This window comes from Pinus tabuliformis, chromosome 4_2, assembly GCF_031772625.1.
Source record: "Pinus tabuliformis cultivar Carrire ecotype Pingquan chromosome 4_2, CPIR1, whole genome shotgun sequence".
Lineage (NCBI taxonomy): Eukaryota > Viridiplantae > Streptophyta > Pinopsida > Pinales > Pinaceae > Pinus > Pinus tabuliformis.
This window is the reverse complement of record NC_142304.1, coordinates 1,174,665,461-1,174,682,221: the sequence shown is the minus strand read 5'-3', so window position 1 is coordinate 1,174,682,221 and position 16,761 is coordinate 1,174,665,461. Positions and strand designations below refer to the sequence as shown.

The 16,761-nt window shown below is 37.9% G+C and overlaps 1 protein-coding gene across 2 annotated transcripts in view; it reads left to right on the top strand.

Moving 5' to 3' along the window:
• The first annotated feature begins 8,325 nt into the window (after positions 1 to 8,325).
• The window catches only part of LOC149173847 (uncharacterized), an 86,554-nt gene continuing 78,118 nt past the window's right edge, over positions 8,326 to 16,761 (top strand). The window contains exons 1-2 of one of the 2 annotated variants that reach the window (XM_089424755.1): positions 8,326 to 8,531; positions 9,059 to 9,250. In XM_089424755.1, coding sequence (XP_089280881.1) covers positions 9,071 to 9,250 — 180 coding nt within the window. In that variant the 5' untranslated portion in view covers positions 8,326 to 8,531; positions 9,059 to 9,070. The remainder of the gene's footprint in view (positions 8,532 to 9,058; positions 9,251 to 16,761) is intronic. The other variant, XM_089424754.1, reaches the window with a different exon arrangement.

Genomic DNA, 16,761 nt, shown 5'->3' with positions numbered 1-16,761 from the left:
TTTGAAGTTTAGGGTTTATGGGATCCTTGACTGAGTTGAATAATTGTTTGATGGTATTAATAGGGGTGAACGCTACATTAATGTTATGTTTATTAAGAATTTTAGAGATTTGATCAGTGGTACCTTTTATGTATGGAAGGGAGACTTTAGGAGTGGATAAATTTTGATTTTTAATATCATTGTTAATCTTGTTTAGGGATAGGTGCATGGCTTTTTTGATGGTATTTCTATTGTAGCCATTTAGTTCAAACACCTTGTGAAGATGGTTGAGTTCATCATTTAGATGGTCCGTATAATATATTCTGGCCGCCCTAGTAGTTAAGGTCCTAATGACGCCAATCTTCTGTTTAGGGTGGTGATGGGAATTTGCATGTAGATATCTTTCTGTATGGGTTTTCTTTCTATAGACTTGGAAACCAAGAGACCCATCTCTTTTAGTTAGAAGGATATCGAGAAAGGGAAGCTGGTTGTTATTTTCAATTTCAATAGTGAATTTTATATGGTTAGAGAGGCTATTTAAGTGATTGAGGAATAGGTCAAGTTTTTCTTTTCCATGACTCCACTTGGCAAATATGTCGTCAACAAACCTTTTCCATTCTTCAGGGGTGTATGGAAACGACCTAAGAGCCTTCTGTTTGAAGTGCTCCATAAAGAGCCCATAGCCACACCATGAGTTTGTTCATAAATTTTACCTTTGAAACTGAAGTAAGAGGATTTCAAACATAGCTCCAAAAGATCAACAGTTTCTTTATCAGTGATGTTTCTCATGATCTCAATAGCTTCATCAATAGGAATCATGGTATAAAGGGATACAATATCAAAGCTAACCATAAGGTCTTCTTCTTTCATTTCTATGTTATGAATCCATTGAACAAAAGAATAGGAGTCTTTAATATAAGAAGGGGTATTACCAGACAGGGGTCTGAGTTTTTTGGCTAGGTGTTTTGCCAAAAGGTAAGTAGGGGAACCTATGGTATTAACTACAGGTCTTAGAGGTATGTTAGGTTTATGGACTTTAGGAGCTCCATAAATTCTAGGAATAATGGAACTGTTAGGGATGATTTTCCTTTTTGTGACATCATCCAGAGATGATTCTTTGATTTTCTTAATTACTTCTCGCATGATTTTCTCACTGGGATTTGTTCGATTCTTCTTGCAATCAATGTTCAGCAAGCTCCAGCTTTTTATTGACAGCTATGTGTCAGATGTCCACATTCTTGTGTGAGCAGCCATCTTCTTTCATCGATGCCTTGAGATCAATGGTCTGAGCAGCTTCAGCAATGAGACATCCACTTCTTCAGAAGGCCCGTGGGGTGAGGTATATGATTATTGTTCATGTACTTCTTCTTTTACATTATGCTGCATGGATCCTTGACTGATATTGATGCAGGATCTTGTTTATTACATGTTGTCATGATTCTTTGCTTCATGTTATGCGAAATCTTTTATGTGATGTACTTGTTGTCATAACTCATCATGTTATGTTTTGAGATCCCGTGTTGTATGTTGCAGGGATATTCTTGTTGTTGTCATGCATGTGTTTTGCTTTGACATCCCTTTTGTGCCATGTTGGCGGGATGCTCACCATGCATGTTTTTGTATCATACTAATAGGAGTTTTGATTGAGAGTTCCTGTAGTGGAACAACTCTTAAAGCCACTCCTGCATGAGGGCATTTTTCCTTGTATGATCGCGAGATCATCTCTTATGTACATCACCATTATTGACAACACTTAATGCAGCGGCCTACACCATCTTGACACTGGGGCCTGGAGACATAGTCCCTCCTAGACGAACTCCGTTATTAATGCTTATGTTTTCATGTGCTGATGATTGATATGTTCCTCTTCTTTTCCGCATGTAGATGTATTCATTAATGTTCTTTTAAATATGCAATTTTAATACATCACGAAAGTAAAAGGTCTTGGAAGGGTCCTTCTTCACACTCGGACTTGGATTAGTAAGCAGACATGAATATCTTCGCTTTTTAACCCTTGGGCAGATGTCAGGCTTCTACTACTTGTTCCTTAAACCTGAGAGCCAACATGTCAAACCAGTTGAAAGGTCTTCCTTCGCTCGCTAGTTGATCCAACACAATCATCCAACTCTACAGGAAGGTTTTTGTGCTCTCTTGAAAGTCCTTTGCCCTGAAGGGAGCAAGTTTTGTTCCACTGGCACTGCTGAACACCATTGTCTCTGGATCAATATGCAAGACAATCCAGTGGATCATGTCTGCGCATGGAAACGCGAGATACCTACATGTAATCCGGTACAAGCTAGACTTGTGTATGTTGACATAGACCCTGCGGTCTTCTAGATTCTCCTCAAATGTGCCTGAAAATGTGTCATTGATGTCTTGCCATTTCATCTTGATTTCCTTGTCTATGAACAACTTAGTGTCTTCATAGATGGGCAAGCTCATAGACACTTGCTCAACTGCATCTCCAGTTGCACTCTCAACGGTGTCCTTTGACCTTACTCTCTTGGAAGCCATTGTACCTGTACTGCTGAGAGACGGACGAACACCTGTGATACCTGGAGACAGAGCAACACTCATGGCAAGCACAATGTCAATTGAAAACCAAAACAACTTGAGGACTGACATGCAACACACCTGGGTGACTGACTGGAAGGATTGCACAATTTTCACCGAGAGGCTAGGAGATTGACTGCCAAAACTGTGCAAAACACAATTTGGACTGTCAGTAGGCTAACTAACTGCTGAAATCGCACAAAGCACAGTCCAACCTGGCCTGCTGAGGACTGAAACTGCACCGTGACTGCAAACCAAGATTTGCATCTACGCGATTCCGGAGGCCAATGGGCACTGCCTCTCATAATTGTGTAGAGCAAGGCTAGAGGCCAGTGTTGGGAAAGCTCTGCGCAATTTCTGGGAGGAAGGTAGAGCCTTCACCCTCAATAATGCGTTGTGCAAGTCGAGCAAGGCAAGGTCCGGGCCAAGGCAGCCCAGACCCATCAATGGGAAACTGAAAACATGCAAAGGTTGAATGCATGGCGAAGCTGAGTGCAGACAAGAGTGAATGATCATGCATGCAAACAATGAGTGCAAGATTCAGAAAATGGGAAAACAAGTAAGTGTGTGAAGCGAGTTTTCGCAACGACAACCATTAGTGTAGAAACAGTGACATGCACGTGACAACAGTGAGATGCAATGGAAAACTTGAAACAATGCTTCTACAAGCTAACATGCATTAAAACGACAAGAAGCTTTTAATAAAACCAAGCAAACATCACTCACATAAATCGAAATACAAAAAGCGACAAAAAAGCAACAAAAGACATTTAAAGTGGACTTACCTGGAAAAATCTGAGCTGAGTGTGCCCAATGCTCCTAGATGCGATATGGGATTTTAAAGCTCCTAGATCGAAGTGAGGAATGAGATTTGAAGCATCGAATAAATAATTTTGATAAGATCAAGGCTTATGACGCATATGCCACAAATCTAGGAAAAAATGACACTTGGCGAGAGGTTTCTAAAATGGCTTTTGCATGTAACCCTTAGCTGCTAAAAATGAATCCCTAAAATATAGGTATGCTTTTTGTTTTTTTGCTTTTTTGGGAAAATTATCTCATGCATGCAAATCAAGATTGCTTAGTCCTGGAGGCAACTGGTCAACTTTGGAGTACATGCAACATTTTGCAAGCCTTGGAGTGACTTTTGTGCAGTTTCTGGGCTTAGTGGCTTTGGCTTCCCCTCAGGCTCTGCGCAATTTCTAAACTGAAGCCCTGGTTATCAGCGATAACTGCGCCAAATTTTAGAGCAAGCCCAGTGATGGGCTGCTCTGCACAATTTCCAGAGGGAAGGCTGCCTGGCTACTCTGCGCATTTCTGGAGAGCAGCAGGCTACCTAGATGGTCTACGCAATTCTGGAGAGCAAGGTTGGTTCCTCTCCAGATTTGCACAATTTTCCAAGTGAAGAAAACAACCATAAAATGACCAAGTTTTGGAATGTCAGCTTGCGGATGGGAGACAATCAAGCTAGCAAACACAAACTGACCAGCCACTGAAACTCAACTAAAGCATATGTACCTGGACAATGCAAGACATGCTGCTAAGGATAGTTGGTAGGGAGGCTCCAAAATGAAGCTAAGGAAAATTTTTGGAGGGTGGTTGTAGCCGCTACAACACATGAACATGCAATTTTTGCGGAGTTAAGAACCTTTTCATTTGATCTGCACTAACAAGGTTTGCGCTGATCTTTATACTTTGAGCTCTAACAATATACCCCACCCCATTCTTATTGAGATGGTATTTCTTCTCATGCCAGAAGAAGATTGCTTTCTTGTCACACAAATACGAACTTCTCAAGACTATGCCACATATATCCAATGGGAAAATATCCAAATCAACCTCATCTACTAGTTTTGATGCAATGACAAACCTAACCCTACATTGCTTGGTTACATGTAGTTTTGCATTGTCACATACCCAACCAAGAGGGTAGGTTTTGGATGAGGCTTGGTTTCAATTCCCAACTTCTTAACAATTGATTATGAAATTAGAATGACTTGAGAGCCCAAATCAATTAATGTTTCTCTTCTGGTGTGTTTGGACATAACCCTAATATGGAACAATTCGCTCCTCTTTCGTTCATGAACATGAGATTCATTTGTAGAACTTAAACTCGAATGAATTTCAGAGCTTGAATTAACATGAAGAGAGCTGCTACCTTGTATGCCCACAGTTGTAATTTGCATCTTGTCACCAAATTGGATCCAAGGTCTTATTGCAACCATCTTCATCTTTCCTTTTCCACAATATTTCTTTGGCTTCAATTATGGATGCAACTTCCAACAATGCTCTTCATCATGCCCTTCTTTCTTGCAATGCGTGCAAGTTGGCTTCCCTTCTTCTTTCTTGGTTGTAACTGTCTTCTTGTCCTTTCCCTTTCCTTTTCCTTTTCCTTTGCTGTTATGAGGTTTGGATGATGACTTCTTTGGATGATCTTCCTTGTCATGTTTACCCTTGCTTTCAAGATGGATAGCTTTCACACTAGACGCATTAATAGTAATGGGTTCAAACAAAAATAAAGAATGCTAGAGATAACTATGTAAAACACCAATATATTTCATCACAGTCTTAGGTGAATCTAAAGGAATGCCCAATGCTAATGCTTGCTTCCTAAATTCCTTTGTGAAACTTTGAACATTTTGGCCTTTGCCTTGTCTCAAATATTGCCATTCCATCATGGCCTTTTGTCGATAGCCTAATGGATAAAATTGATCTCTCAATGTAGAAACAAATTAAGACCAGGAAGAAAGGATTTTACCCAAATGTTTGCTACCTTTATGAAGTTTGCTTTCCCACCCTATGAGAGCGGTGCCTCCCAGCGGAAGAGAAGTTAACTGGATCTTGGCCCCATCTTATTCGATCTGATGTATCCAATAATACGCTTCAACATGTTTGATCCAATTATTTAACTTTTCTGCATTACATTCTCCATTAAACATGGGTAAATCAAACTTTACATTAAAAAAGAATATAAGCATTTCTATGTTGTCTATCAGAATGGCAAGAATAAGATGAAGTAGAAAATTTACTAGAAGATGGAGATGGAGGTTCAGGAGGTCCTCCATTTTCCCGATTTACTGAAGCATGATTCTCTACTTTCTCTTCCTTCTTAATCATCATAATCTACAAAGAATTTGTCTACCATATTTTCCATGGTGTAGAAAGCTTTACATAAAGCTTGCTCATTCTTGGTATGGGCATCATCATCTACCATTTTCCTTCTTGGTGTTTCATGTCCAATCTCTGGGTCAAAAGTCTTAAGTTTTCCTTCAACCTTTTGAGCTTGGCCTTGGTTATCATTCACATCAGCAAGAAGACCGCTTTGATACCAAACATGATCTGAGATCTTTACTTCATTGATGTTTTCAGAAATGCATGAAAAAAACATGTAAAAACATATGTGCAAACACTTAAAGAAGATGAAACGAAAGGGAGACCATAAAGATAATGCACACAAAGAGTTTTATAACAGAGTTCATCTAGTGTGGACTACGTCTCTAGGCCTTGCTTAAGTAGCGGGGATGTCTCTTCATTCCTCTCAAAAAAAATCAAATGAGTACATGGAAAAATACATCATTATACCAATTATCGGAGTGACCTGAAAATGGGCTATTTAGATCTAGAAACAGACTGCACTAGTGAAATCCTCTCGAAATTTTGAGTAGTTTGAGTATAAACTTGAGTATATTGTATCACCTACAACTCTGGCCCCTTAGAGAATCTAAAAGATTCCATAGCAGATTCCTTATGGGAATATTCTTAGAATATACTAGATAATATTCCTTAGAATATTTAATCTCGAAAAACATGTTGTGGCAGGATTCCACCCTTGGTTGAGATTCCATGCTGTCTGAGTTCCCGCCCGTGTGGTTCCATTAGTCTCCTCCTCTTGGTCCGCGACAAATGGTAGAGTTTATATTATTTTTGGTGGGTATAGGTTCCAATAGAGGGTCTTTAGCTAAACGACACCCCTGCCATATTTAGAACGTGGATGTTTAGGCCGGTTGAGGGTTTAAACCCTGTTGGTCCCATATTTTATTACAATACAAATGAATTGAAACGCCTATGTTTGTTGTGACCATTGTGTGTTTTGTTGACTGCCGACTATTGTTTGGGTTTGGGGTCGATGGTTATAACCACTGATAGGTTTAACTTCTGCCAACCCAACAATAACATTTGTCACTTATGAATACTTGCAACGGTAGGGATTGGTGCCTCTAGTGGGTTGGTGCTTACAAATATTTGTAGCAGTGGGGATTGGTGTCTCTAATAGTTTGGCGCCTATAGAGAATTATAAAAAAAAGTTTTGTGGTTTTCTCTCGAAAGAGTTTCCACTTAAATCTTGTGTTACATGTTCTACTGCGGATAGATCTCATATTTGATTGTTTTCTCATGGTTCATGAATGTTTAAATCAATAAAAACTATTTTATATTGGTTCACCTCCCCCTTCTCAGTATAAGTGTGCACTCAACAATTGGTATCAGAGTACATTCGAAAACTCTCTAACTATTGGAAGGTAGATTTCGAGAACACACATGGCTAGTCAAGAAGGTTTCTCCACAAACCAAGCCCCATTGTTTGACACAACAACCAAGCATTATGGAGTTTAAAGATGTAGACTTATCTAATGCTTTTTTGGTTTTATATTTTGCAATCAGTTGTGATTTTAGTTATACGACACCAAAAACTCCTCCAACAGTGACAGAAAGAAGGCTAGTGAACACAATGCAAAAACTATGAATACTATCTTGTGTGGTTTAACAGAATTAGAATTTGTGAAGGTGATGCATTGTGGATTGGCAAAAGAAATTTGGGACAAACTTTAAAAAATCAATGGAGACAATGACAAGGTGAAGAAAGAAAAGCTCCAAACTCATAGAAGATAGTTCAAGAGTTTGAAAATGAAAGATGAGGAAATGTTGTAGCCTATTTCGTTTGTGTGGATAAAATTGTCAACATCATTAGAGAATTGGGTGAGAAGGCTGAAGAACCAATGATTGTGCAAGAGGTGCTAAGGACACTCCCCTTAAGATTTGTTGCCAAGGTCTTTGCCATTGAAGAAATGAAGGATATGGAGAAATTGACGATGGATGAGCTACATGAGATCCTCATTGCATATGAAGCGAGAACAGTAAAAGAAATCCAACACATAAGGAAGTAACTTTAAAGGCATTAAAGAAGACAAAAAGGCACAAATCCTGTGATTGTTTTAATCATGAATCAAATAGAGAAAAAACACAATTTATGAGAAAGATAGAAAGAGAATCCAATAAAGACATGATAGATTAAATCTAAACACTCGTGGTGAAGACATGATAGATTAATCTAAACACTCCTTCAAATTTGAAGCTAGATTAAATCTAAATACTCCTTAAAATATCTATAATTATTAAGTAAATTATATAAATAAATTTAGATTAAGTTTAGAATCAAGTTAACTTACATATTAGATTAAAGAATAATATACTATATTAAAATTATGTAAAATTAAATTAAATTTGTTTTTTTTTATTATTATTAATATATTTTATCTTTTATAATTAACTTCCATTTTTAACCTCTCTCATCAATTTTAAACCTAAAACAATAAATTAAACCCTAAAACAACAAATTAAACCCACTTAAATCAACTTATCTACATTATCTATAGCTTATAGATTAATTAAACCAGTTACACATAATGGCATATAATCTATAAATTAATTAAACCAATTATTAACCTACACCATTTACAATTTAAGTTAATTAAACCAATTATATGATGTAAATCTACACCAACCAATTACCATTTGAAGTTAGCATGTTCCACCACTAACCTAGCCGATGATCTCTTCTGCCAATTCTGCCGGAAACCATCGACTATATCCATTTTCCATCCTCCCCCTAACAATATTTACTCTGCAAAAATAGTCGTCATTATCCGGGGCTGCATTGGCGGATTCCTTGCGACTTTAGAGAGTCGATCCCGATCAGGCATGTATATCCTTCATCGTTGTTGGTATGTTATACACTGTGTCGGTTCTGTTCTCTCTTGTTTACTGGTTTTGTGTGCATATTCATCGGACTGTCTTTCCATTAATGGATTATTTTCATTCATGTAACCCTATTGAACCTGGTCTGCACCCTGTTAAAAAGGGTCACAAATTTAAATCGTCTTCCTCAGTTTTTTCTTCTGCCCCCCTTTTGTTCCTTGGGTATTGTTTAACCTTATGAGGTTTTTGTTGCTTGATCTTAACCCTCTGTCGATTACAGGTAATGCTCAGTCGAATGTGAATGCAGATTGAAATTCATATATTGAACTTGTAGTTTTTGTCTGCATATCTGCGTTTAGGTGAAAATGATACACAATTGTTAATTTTTCTTCCTGGGTTTTGTTAATCCTCGTGGAGATTTTGTAGCATGATCCGTTTCATTTTCTAAGCTGTTTGCCAGATATGGTTATTAGCCAGTATAATTGAACATATGTTGTTGACCGGGGGTTTATTAATTCTGATAAGCCATGATTGGTTTACCGTGGTTTATCAGTTGTTGACAAGAATGGGTGGAGGTCACGGAGGCCATGTCGAGGGGAAATACCCTGGTTACCCAACCAATGTATGGAGTTTAACTGGAGGATGGTTCTGTAGACCCAAGTACTGGAGGCGCAATACCGCCATTGCATTGGCTGGTATCTTTCTAGTTTGCATTCCGATTGCGGTCAAGTCTGCGGAGCTCGAGGTTTGGACTTGGTTTTAGAATTATTTTTTTCCTGAAAATTGAGAATCGTGTCGCAGTTTTTTCTTCCTAGCGTAATTTTTTTTTCAATTTGGATTTGAGAAAATACGCGAGGGAATGGATGCTGTCAAATAATTCAAAGAGAACATTGAATAATTTTAACCAACTGTTATGAATATATCTGTTTTGCCCATAAATAAGAGATGGCCAAAAGACGAGGCAAAATATTGAGCATAAAATGCAATATCCCCACCTTGCAAGGGCAGCAGTGATGAATACTTGATTCTATGGGTTTCTCTTGTTGACCAATACCTGCCTCCCCATATAATCACTAATTAATCCATGGTATTCTTTAGATTTATGGAGCTATCCCTTAGGGATTTAAGAACACAAGGAAACATAGACAATTTTTAGTAATGCATTGAATTAAATGTACACAAGAAATGGGTTATAGGCATTGGAATCTCAGAGAGTCACGAGAAGCATCATATATCCCAGATGAACGTAATGCTGAGATTTCTAGGAGCAAGTAACAGTGTTAGAAATTTATTTCTAGTGGTCTTGCTTGCTGCATAATGGCTATCAAGAAAGAACTTTCATTACATTATTCTTTGTTAAAATTCTAGCGTAGCTAAGACTAGAATAGTTTTTCACAATTGATAACTACTTTTATTGATGCAATCAGTTCCTTCTTTATACTTTAATCAACAAGTAGCTATACATGAAAAAATTCAACCATTCAATTCTTCAATAAGAGCAGTAAATAGAGATCACAGTAGACAATGAACAATAAGCAATAGACAAAAGACACTGAGATTAGGCTCACAGCCAGGGCAAAACCCACAAGGGGAAAACCCAAAAGTCTTTCTTTATGAGAGAGAGATTCTGTCCATCAAAAGTACATTAAAATATTCCAACAAATCCAAATCTGTCCTCATTGAAAAATACCAGTCAAGTCGGTCAACAGAGAGAAATTCGGCCCTGAGGTGACTGTGATGAGAAGCTGAAATTCAGTCCTGAACTCACCACAGAAAAGTCAACGTACCAGCCTTCAAACTTTGGTCAAATCCCCAGTCAAGGAATGCGGTCAACTCAGGTCAATGTCCCAATGTAGGAGCGAAATCACAGTCAGTGAGAATCAATATACCTTTGAAGTATTCAGCCTTCAAAAATGGTCGGAACTGACTTAACAGATACCGAAATTTGCCCAAGTCAAATGTAATCAATTTAGCTTCAAGAAGAAAAGTCAACACAGCTGTAATAGTCCTCTTTCTGTCCTTTGCACGTGTGGTGTCTCTCTAAGTGGGGCTAACTTGTGGAGCATGAGGCCAACTTGTCCAGACATCAAATTTTAAATTTCTCCAATGATTTTTAATGAAAAATACTGACCGTAGCTACATAATTTTTCAACATTCTTCAACTGTTTCACCTGACCGAATTTATTGGATCTATTCCCATGGATTCACTGAAGGGCCACTGCTAGCTGGATGAGCCAATTTTAAGGATCAGGTATCGTGATTCTTGGATATGGACCATGGTTTCATGTTACTAATATCTATATCTTGATTACGGATTGGAAGGTTAATTTATTTTTTCCCCACCTTTTTGTTTCGTAAAAGAATGAAGCCTGGATTCACATTAATGTGTCATGGGAACCTATTCTATCCATTTGGGTTTATATATACTTTTCATTTATAAATGTTTTTAAAAGCCCCCTTATTTAGAGTACATGTATAACTATTTGGGAACTAGAGAAAGATAGATTGATGTATCTTTTGAGTTTGCATATTGATTGCAGTCAAGTAGGTGGGGCTTGAGTTTTAAACTTAGTCTTAGAATTAACTTTTTCTTGGAAAATTGAAAATTTGTAAAATTCTGTAATTTCGATTTGAGAAGATTTGCAAGGGAGTTAACATTGTCAAATGATTTGAAGAAAAAAGTGAATAATTATAGCCAATTGTTATTAATAGAATCAATTTGTAATCAACATCTATCTATTTTAAAAAATTATTGTTGAAAATGATAGTGAGAAAGGGTTCCTTGATTTGTGCCTTAATTCAATGAGCCACAATGAGTTTCTCCTTAAAATGCTTGAGTTCCCTATAAGATAGCACGAATTCCTATAGTTTAGGATTCATTCCCAAAGTTTAAGTTGAGTTATGAGGCAATTAACTAATAGGCTGAAGTGGAAGGCTCAATTTAGTGTTTTCTAGTGCGAGTTAGCTGTGGAAGCCAACATGTGTGAGTTCCAAGTCTAAATTTGGGCAGATCGAGTTACATGAGTTAGTTAGACTCACTTAACTCACTCAATCATCAGTTTGACTTTCCAAAAATACAAACTTGCTAATTTTAGCCATGCGAATTGCCTTTAAAATGAGGAACGAAGGCACGGATTTGATAATTGTCTTGTGAGCACGAGTTGATGAGACAAGACAATAGAGCTCATGAGTTTGTGAGAAGGTTGCACAGGTTTATTTGTGGAGCTTGTGAGAGAAAGGTGTGCCAAGAATATCTTGTGCACATTAATGGAGAGAGGAATTTCCTTGGGAATTGCAAAAGAATTTACTTCAGCCTATGCACAAGGAATTAGGAGGAAATCGAGGAGTAGATCAGGGGTCTTGCAAGGAGTGTTTCAACTTAGTACAAGCAGAGGGAATCAGATTGTATTCTCTATTGAAACAAGTTGTATTTGTAAGAGATCTATTGCTCAAATTTCTTCAATAAAATTCTCAAGCAAGCAAAGGGTTTTCCCAGTTGGGTTCCCTAGAAAAAATATTGTGTTTTGCTACTGTGTGATTGTGATTTATCTCTGTTCCTATTCTACTGCAAAATTTAGTAGAGAAATTCTGTGTCTATATGAAAAGAAAGTAGTTTTTAGATTGTTCATATTAGCAGTTGCAGAATTTCATGGATTTTCTACATGGTATGAAAGCTCTTGGAACAGATTTAAGATCATCACAAGTGCATCTCGCATAAGGTGAAGGAGGTTTGAGGTAACCACAATCCCTTAGGTGCTGATCTAAAGTGAAGGAGGCCGAGTTGGGGTATCCTCTTTTGGGCAACCGAGATTCGGTAGGTGTTGGTTGAGAGTAAGGACGAAAATTGGACGAGTTTCTGTGCTAGTTTAAGGGCTATTTCTCTGTGTTAAATAGGTTGCAGAACTTGTGCTCTTTAGGAAGGTGACCGAGCTCTTGCAACTCTGTCTTAGGAGAGTCGTAAGGCTACAAGGGGAGCTGGGACAAGGTTTGTATAGACACCAAGAGGTAGCGCAAGAGGGAGGTCTGTTGGGAGAAGAAGAGCGAAGTTTAGCAGTAGCCTTGGGGGTAGCCCAAGCAGGGTTGAAGTTGCAAGTCTAAGGTGCGGCACATATCCAGTAGTATTGGGACAAAAGTTGACATCTCAGGTTGGTAATTCTCCTTCTAAGTTTTGTGTTAATGCTAAGGTGGAATTTCTAGGTTTGGGACAGTTTTGGGGGCCACTTAAGTACAGGTGGAGGATTGTTATTGAGAAATCTAAGGGTAGCTTGATAGATGATTTTTCGAATTTTGATAACTGCTTGTGATATATTTTTACTTAGTTAGCTTCTTCTTTCTTTTGTTTATTATTAGTGTTTTCTTCATCGAATAGTTACCAAACCATAAGAACAATAAGACAAAGGACACAAGATATAGGCGATCAACCAAGGCCAAAACCGCAACAACTCAGAGAGGAAAACCCACAAGAATTCTTCTTCTTATAAAATCTTCAATTGACGAATTCCAAGACCTAGACCCTTGACCAAAACTCCTCCAGTACCAAGTCAACCTTGCTTCTTTTTCCAAGTCAAATCAACTGCTCCTTCCTTGTCTTCAAATTAAGCCTTCCAACACCTTGACTGCAACTTCAACTTGTCTTCCTGCGATTTTGGCTTGCTTGCAACTTATACAATTTTTGACCCTTGCTTTAGAAACCGTAGGCCACACATGTTAGATGATGAAAGTAGATTTAAGTCCTTTCTCTCCATCGCTTGTCTTGGACTCTGCTTCTTGTGCATTCAGTTAGTAAAAATAATCCTTCCTTAGGTTATATCTCGGCTTCTTCAAGATCTGCAATTCCTTATTGTAGAAACCCTAGCTGCAGTCACATGTGTGAGATGAATGGCTTAAAAATTGTCCTTAAAAGACTTCTCTCTTCTCCTCCCTTCTCTTCGTTGCACAAGAGGCTTCCTTTCTTCCTTATTTGCACTTCTTTTCCTTTATGTGGATGAATGAATGAATGCTCCTTTAGTCGAGTCCTCCTTTATATAGGCTTCTCACCATGCAATTAAGCCGACTTGACATTGTCTCTAGGCCGACATATCCACTTGATAGGTCGACTTACTTCTTAAGGAGGTTGATTTGATAATAGCCCATTGACAAGGTCTTGGAGGGTCTTTTGACTCTTTCTTTGACTCAATTTTTTTTTACAATATGTAACTGTCCAAAAAGGTCTTTCATACATGACAATGACTTAATGACTTGTAGGCTCAAAGACAAGCCCTAGAAGCTCACAATGGGAGCTTGACCTAAACAATATATCATGATTACATATGTCATTATGAAGACCGAACCTAGTTACATATTTCAACACTTCCTCTTAACTAGGGAGGTAATCCAAACAAGGTACTTGGACATTCTCAATATGAAGAATTCTCACAAGAAGAGTCGGATTGGTAAACCATTTGTTTAGCATCATATCATCCAACATTGTCACATAGCAAGGCCTTGACTAACAACTCTATCTCTCTACAAGATCAGAGCACAATGCTGGCGAGATCAATGATTTATAGACACCATTATCATTGTCTCTCAAGGAACATACTCCACAGGGTATGTCCTTCTAGGACTATTCTTATCTTGGGTTCCCATTCCTCAAAGAATATTGGTCCTTTACGACTACTCTTATCTTGGATGCCCTATCACATCCTCAAAGAGTATCGGATGCCAGATGCTTACCCAATCCTCCATTCTTTCTTCCCAAAGTGAAGACAAAAATGATGTGTCTATCTCTCCCTCTCCACTAGAGATGATATACCCATTCCAATAAAGGAATGTACCCATTCCTAAAAAGGAATGTATCCATTCCTAAAAAGGAATGTACCCAAGTTCCCTCTTATCTAGGGACTTGTTTCCAACAACAACTTTCTTCTTTAGTGGAGGTCATGGGACTTTTCCCTGTTTGTTGAGTTCCTCCTTTTGATGTCATGAATTTCATCTTCATTATTATGGAGCCTTCATCTTGTAGGGCATTGGCCATCCATCACTTTCCTCAAGTCATGTCATCCTTCCCCTTGTCTTGAAAGTGATCTTCTAGTCCACATTTGGCTTTCCTTCATACAACTGCCTCTTCCACATCATGTTTTCTTCAGGATCTTCCATCCAACCACATGAGTGCTAGTTGTAGGTGACATCCACAACTCTCTTTTGATAGCCCTGTATCAACCCATCCAGATGTTGTTAAAAAAAATGAACATAAAATCAAAGTTACCTTTTGTGATGGCCCTTCATCATGACATCTGCTTATTGCAACATCAACATCTTGCATACAAATTGACACATCTCCAAGAAATTTAATGTCAAGGGTCTCCTTTCTTTACAGACCTTATCAGGGTCTTCATGCCTTCTCTATGGAGATGTCATAACCAATTCTTCTAGTTACTGAATGTTGATTTCCTTTTTCTATGTGACCATAGTTGCATCTTTCACTATTTCTTCTTTCTTTCTTCACATATTGCTCCCTAGGAACTTCCATCCATAGTTCCTTGATATTTGTCAACCACCTCATATTCCATATGAGGACATATCATGTTGATTTCATCTAGTCAATATGTGAACCATACCTTCATATATCTTTTCAAAGAAGGAGATCCCTTTTCTTTGACCATGCCCATGAGGTAGAGAATTTACACATGCTATAAACAACCATATGATGACATGAATCAATTTATCAAACATATGCATACACACCTTTTTTCTTCTTTTGGTCATCTAGGCTTCCTTCAACAACTTCAATTCCTTGATTGAGAATACTTCAACCATGTTGCAATTTTTTGTCATCATATGATCATACCATCATTCTTCTTCATCCAAGGTGGAAGTTTCAGCGAGACACTTGCTTCTTCCACAAGATGAACCTTCTAATGAAGATTCCCATAGAGGATCTAGATTATTCTCATCCTGCAAATGCTCTTTCCTAATGATGTATGATGAATTCCATGCTAGATGAATCTGTCCATAAGTGCTAGTCATGCTTTTAATGAGGCTACAAAGAGCTTCTCCCTTCTTCTTGAAAACTACTATAGATTTCTACTTCAACTATCTTTTTATAATGATGTCATGAGCTCGCTCTTCCATTGTATGCTTCCAATATGATGTCATCTTTAATATGATCCATCCTATCATACTTTACTGTGCTTTCTATCTGACTGTAATTCTTTAACCATGGTAGAGGTCTTCCACCTTCTACTTCTTCTAGGTATCCATAATTACATCATGAATAGTGCCCAAGGGTCCATATAGTTCCCTCCTTCCATCATGCTTTTTAAAACAAAGGATCAACCCATCCATCTTTACTTCTTGTACCTGCAATATTTATTGACAAGCACCCCAAGCAAAGTATACAATACCAAAACATGATGTCAAGTTATCTTTCTAGGGTTTTATGCAATCAAGAGGTCATCTTAGGGTTTCTTAAGTTCAAACCCTAGACCATATTATTTTCTCTTCATGTCATTCTAGTGTTTATCCCATGTCCTAGAATCCTAACAAACCCTAGAGCTCAAATCATAGGGAACAAGTACTTTAAGACTAAGGTTTCTCGTCACTAGGGTTTGTTATGAGCCATATACAAACCCTAGAGCCATAACTTCAACCCTTAAAACATCTTATGATGGACCCTTAAAAATAAAAAAAATGAAAATATTATACATACCTCATGGATACCTACCTGTAGTGCTCAGTTCTTCAGAATGCCATGGTTACTTCACAAAGGTACTGTGATCTTTATTGACCCTTTGCTACCTTCAAGACTTTCTTTTAATGAGGCTTCAACTAGGGATATGACTGCTCTTCTGATGGGACCTGCTTCTCTACGAGCTCTTTTCTGCTATGTTGACAACTACAAGACTTCTTTGCTACAGATCTTCACAGTAGAGAATCTTCTTGCTGTATTTATCTATTGCTTGTAGATTCTTGTTTTCACTACCTTTTGGAATGTATTAAATGATTATCAAGGCACTTCCATTGGAAGGTTAGCCTTCTCGAATGATTGATCATTCTACAGAGAACAAGTATATTTGAATTGTTGATGTTTGCACTCTTAGTGCCATAGATGTTTGACTCACCCCAAACTTGGGTTTTGCAATCAGTGAAAGGAATATGATATATCTTGATTGCCTTCATTAATTGGTGATTCTGAGGATGCCGAGATACTTGACTCTGAAGTTGCTTCAGTAGGATAACCCTTTAGAAAATGTAAACAGTCCTTTCTTTCAAGAC